The sequence below is a fragment of the Doryrhamphus excisus genome, linkage group LG19 (assembly GCF_037039965.1).
Source record: "Doryrhamphus excisus strain RoL-2023G ecotype Guam linkage group LG19, RoL_Dexc_Guam_v1.1, whole genome shotgun sequence".
Lineage (NCBI taxonomy): Eukaryota > Metazoa > Chordata > Actinopteri > Syngnathiformes > Syngnathidae > Doryrhamphus > Doryrhamphus excisus.
Window position 1 is genome coordinate 10,574,612 of NC_136375.1, and position 4,765 is coordinate 10,579,376.

Consider the following 4,765-nt stretch of genomic DNA (forward strand, 5'->3'; position numbering starts at 1 on the left):
CTCTCTCTCTCTCTCTCTCTCTCTTGCTCCATGGGCATATTCTATTATATACAGCATTTCTCTCTTTATATCTCTCCCCCTCTCTGGCACTCCATCTATTCGCTGGAATAAAAGACAACTGCATAAACTGCTATATAGAGGATCTTTGCCTAGTTTTTACAGTCACTCCTCAAAAACAGCAGAGAGCTACTAATACATCAAAAACGCTGATGAGCTCCTGTCATATAGAGCATCTTTGACTTCTTTGACTGCAGTAGATCCCTAAATATTCCACGGCTCTTTATCAAGTGTTTTTGCAGTCAAATTCCGACAAATATCATAGCAGCCCTGTCATATAAATGATCTTTGACTATACAACAGCCTTGATATACAGAAAACAACAACACACATAAATGATTGACAACTCCAGTAATTTCCGCTCCCTGAGTTTGACTTGAGGGGGCCAAGGGGTGTGTGAATGGTGACAGCTGCAGGCTTAAAGAAGCCTTCAGATGATTTTCAGGACCATGGATAGCAGTCTGCTGTGGATGGCGCCACCCAGCGTTCAAATCAATATGTAGTTCCTTTTAAACAGGTACCGACACGGTATGCTGCCTCTGTCAAGACACTGCAGTGTTTTAGGTGTCGGCAAATGGCACAATGCTGACCTCTTGTGTATGTTACGGAACACTGCAGTTCATAAAAACAATGACTGACGAGCACAAATATTTTTATAGGTTGATTATCAAAGGGCAATTTAGCAAATGGCTGTATGTTTATGCAAAACCGTACCGTCTCCGATTCATAAATTTAATTTAAAAACTTTAATATTCATAAAAGGATGGCAATGATGTGGCTATAATGTGTGTTTGCTTTATATTCAAAATACATTTCCATCCCTTATGTACATTATATTGTATTTTAAGAACTGCTTAAATTGCTACAACGTATTTAATTCAAACTGATCATGAAATGTTAACAAATGTCAAGACCACTAGATAAAAATTCGTTTTGAATGAGGCAATCTTGCCCTGACCAATATGGCGGCCGCTTTGACGTGTCAGTGGTGCGGGCGTGGGCAGTCAGTGCTTCGACTGCATCGATCATGCACTGCAAATGTATCATCATCATCTGTTGCCAGTGTCATCAATCGGTAACATCCGAAATTGCATTTCTTTGCTGAATAAGTTGTACAAAAGACAAATTTCCACTGCTCCAGCGGCTTGTTAGCTAGCTGGTGTAACTTCGTCGGTCACGTGACCCGCCTCGGTTTGGCGAAAAGGAACTGTAGCGTCACTTGTCATTCACTATTTGCCTGGAGAGTCACCCACCGTTAGATTCATTAAATGTGTCTACACATGTCACTGAACGGCGAAAGGTGAGAGGATCCTTGTTTTGTTAACGAAACGTTTCAATGCTAACTTTAGCATGCAGGGACACGTAAACTTCCGACAATGCTAGTTGTTGTTAGCCAGCGTTAGCTACACAGCTGAGTAGTAATGACTCTGCCTAACGTTACAAACTGAAAACATGACAACCGTTTGCCATTTTAAAATGTGTTCAGAGAACGACACAAGTAACAAAGTCGACCTATGAACTAATGTTTGTTGGACGAAGCAAAACAAACTGCCGCGCCTTATGTTCGTTAAATCATTAAAAGTTTATCTGTTATTGAAATCATTGTATTCTTTGTGCGTGGAGTAGCATTATTACCTTTGCACTTGACAGCATTGTAGACAGCATTTCTTCATTAAAAGAAAAATGCTGAGTCAGAAGTCAAATGTCAGTCGCCATTCCCACAACTTAAGACTACTGACTATCTAACTGTGGAGCGCGTGCCACTGGCGGTACGCAGGCTAACAAATGTGTTTTGTTCTTGTGTTTGTCAGTAAAGAACTGTGAAGATGGATGGCAACCATGCTCACTGCATGAGCTGTGTTAACCAGAGATGTATGGTCAGATCTCAGTCAGGCGTCTCCTGTGATCTGATCACCTGTCCACTGGTGTGTGGTGCCGTCTTTCACGCCTGCAAAGCCGAGGAGCACCACCTCCTGTGCCCCCTTTTGAGGGTCCCCTGCCTTAATAGAGCCTATGGCTGCCCTGCCACTCTTGTTCGCCAACAAATGTATGCACACCTGGAAGTGTGTCCTGCCGGGGTGGTGTGCTGCACCATGGAGTGGAACAGGTGGCCCGTCAGCTGCATGGACTACTCCTCGTATGAGAGCTTGAGTCGCGGCGTAGAGGAGGTTGAGCAGCTGGACATGGCGCTCGCTCTCCAGGACCAGCGGACCCTTCTGGAGTCCCTCAAGTTGATTGCCGTTGCACCCACTGTCGAAAGGGAGTCGCTGAGTCCGGCGAGTAAGGTTGCCAAGGTAACGGAGCCGACTGTCCCGGAAGCTTTTATCGAGTTCCCATCGGAGTCTTCATCCTCGCATCCGACAAAAGCGGCATCTGCGAGAGAGAGGATCGCCAATGGAATTAATGGACTGAACGAGCAGCACTTCACCAAACTGTACGAGGCCACTCTGGATACGGCGAGGAGCTTAGCCACCACTTTGGAGTTGGTCAACAGTGCGAGCAATCCTAATAGCGGCACTGAAGGCATGAGAGCAGAGGCCGCTCTCCAGGCGAGTAGACTGGGCCGCCTTGTGCAGCGTGGACTGAGCACAAATGGGTCTCAAGAAGAACCCTATCCAAATAGTTCACTAACTAATGACTGCTTAGAGATAGTTGCCGCTCGGGATGAACTGGTACCTCCCATGCACGTCAGCAAGGGTTTGGCACAGAGGGCTGGGCATGTGGTGCTCCAAGAAAGGGGCCTGGTCCGACAAAACCACAAGCCTGAGTGGATGCTGCAGAGCTGTCACAGTTTTAGGGGCCAAGACAAGTCTCTGTGCCGATCGCAAGCCAAGATGGAGGACAAAAATGTGGACACCTCAGATCTGGAGCAGGGTGATGACCCTATGGGAATCGGAGAAATGGATCTCATCACAGCAGCGCTCATCTTCTGCCTGGAAGAGTCCAGAGAATGTAGGAGGATCTCAGATACCATCCGCGTCGAGGGCGGACGCATCAACTTCGGCACGCAGACCTTCTCTTTCCCGGCAGCCGTCCTGGTGACCAACACGAGGGTCGGCGACATGGCCTCCGCGTCTGCCTGTGACCACGCCGCCCCCCAGCTCTCCTATCCCAGCCCCTTCCGCACCCTCCGCCTTGGTCTCGTCCTGGAAGCCCAGGAGGTCGAGGCGGTCCCGCATAACTACTACCTCCAGAATAACGGTCGCTACCAGCACATGTTCCCCTTCGTCTGTGCTCAGCCTTTCCGTCGCGATGAGTTCTCCTCGCATTTCACCAACATCCATGGTGATATTCACGCTGGTTTGAATGGATGGATGGAGCACCGGTGCCCCCTGGCTTTTTACGGTTGCACCTTCTCCCAGCGGAGGTTTTACCCCTCTTGTCCAGAGGCCAAGGTGGTCCACGACAGGCACCTCAGGTCCTTTGGCGTCCAGCCATGCCCTGCTTTAAAACCTTTTGGCGATTCCCAGTCTGACCAGTTCAGCGGATTACCCAATGAGATACTGTGGCACATAGCCGGCTTCTTGGACAGCTTCAGTCTGTGCCAGCTGTCTTTGGTATCACGGACAATGAGGGACGTTTGCGCCAGTCTCCTCCAGACCAGAGGCATCGTGGAGCTGCAGTGGGAACGGAGGCAGTGTTCCAGTGGACACAGGACAGTATCATGGCAGATTAAACACAAAGTAAGTAGGAGGGCTTTGTCATACAAGTGTAAAAATAAGTGAAACCCTGTTAACATTACTACATAAAAACGATCTTTAACTCATTCAACCCCACCCATTTTTCAAAAGACAACCCCTTTAGGTTGTTTCTACCTTTTTCTGTTCTTTAGTAATTAGCAGTAGAAGAGTAAATTTAAGGAAAATATCAGCTCCCGACTAAAAGAGGGAAAAAATGCTTTTTGTGAAATAATGTCACTTTGACACAAATGTTTGCTTTTGTGACAGCTCAAGTATCTCAACTATATACCACAACATAACCAGTGCAAAATACCACCATAACCCACTCCCTCTTTGCTGTCGAGTATTTGTGCTACAAAATCAAACAAATTGGCTACGTGAGCAAACCTAATAGTGAGCGTTTTTGTTTGGTTGCAGGTGTGGAGGTTCAGCACCGCTTTCAGCCCGGTGCTGAAATGGGGCTTCGCCAACCTCCCCAGCATGTCAGACCACCTAAAGAAGTGCCAGTACAACACGGCGGAGCACAGGACCGAACCCGTGCCCCTTCCCGCCATGTGTCCCGAGCAGGAGGGCTTCTCTCTGCGTCGCACCTTGCGCCATGTCAGCACTTGACCACACCCCTGGGGAGTGGGGACCAGACTGATCACAAGCCATTAATGGGAAATTGTATGACAATATCACCGTACCTGCAATGCTGTCTCCAACAATAGAAAGTCATGTTGTAATACACTCCACAAGCATGGCCGCATATGCAACACAAGTCAGCTAAATGGAATACTGTGATGTGTGATGAATGTTAAAAACAATTTCTCATAATACACTGTTGCCTTAATATTGCTAACGCCTGTTGTTATTATTCAGCATCAACAAAAAAAAAATAATAAAAATTTAAATTGTAGTTTTTGTTTATGTGGTGGTGGTTGTCCTCAGCAATAACATCCACTTTCACTTCACACCACAAAGTGTCCAAACCGTTTCCACTGAGGGCCGCATACATTTTTAACCAAACCATGTACTGTCATGAAAAT

General features: G+C 47.1%; 1 protein-coding gene across 1 annotated transcript; it reads left to right on the plus strand.

Moving 5' to 3' along the window:
• Positions 1-1,194: 1,194 nt before the first annotated feature.
• Positions 1,195-4,599, plus strand: LOC131107288 (F-box only protein 30). The gene is made up of 3 exons (XM_058057180.2): positions 1,195-1,357; positions 1,869-3,740; positions 4,155-4,599. Exons 2-3 carry the CDS (start codon positions 1,884-1,886, stop codon positions 4,347-4,349), a joined length of 2,052 nt encoding a protein of 683 aa, XP_057913163.2. The 5' UTR covers positions 1,195-1,357; positions 1,869-1,883; the 3' UTR covers positions 4,350-4,599.
• The last annotated feature ends 166 nt before the right edge of the window (positions 4,600-4,765 follow it).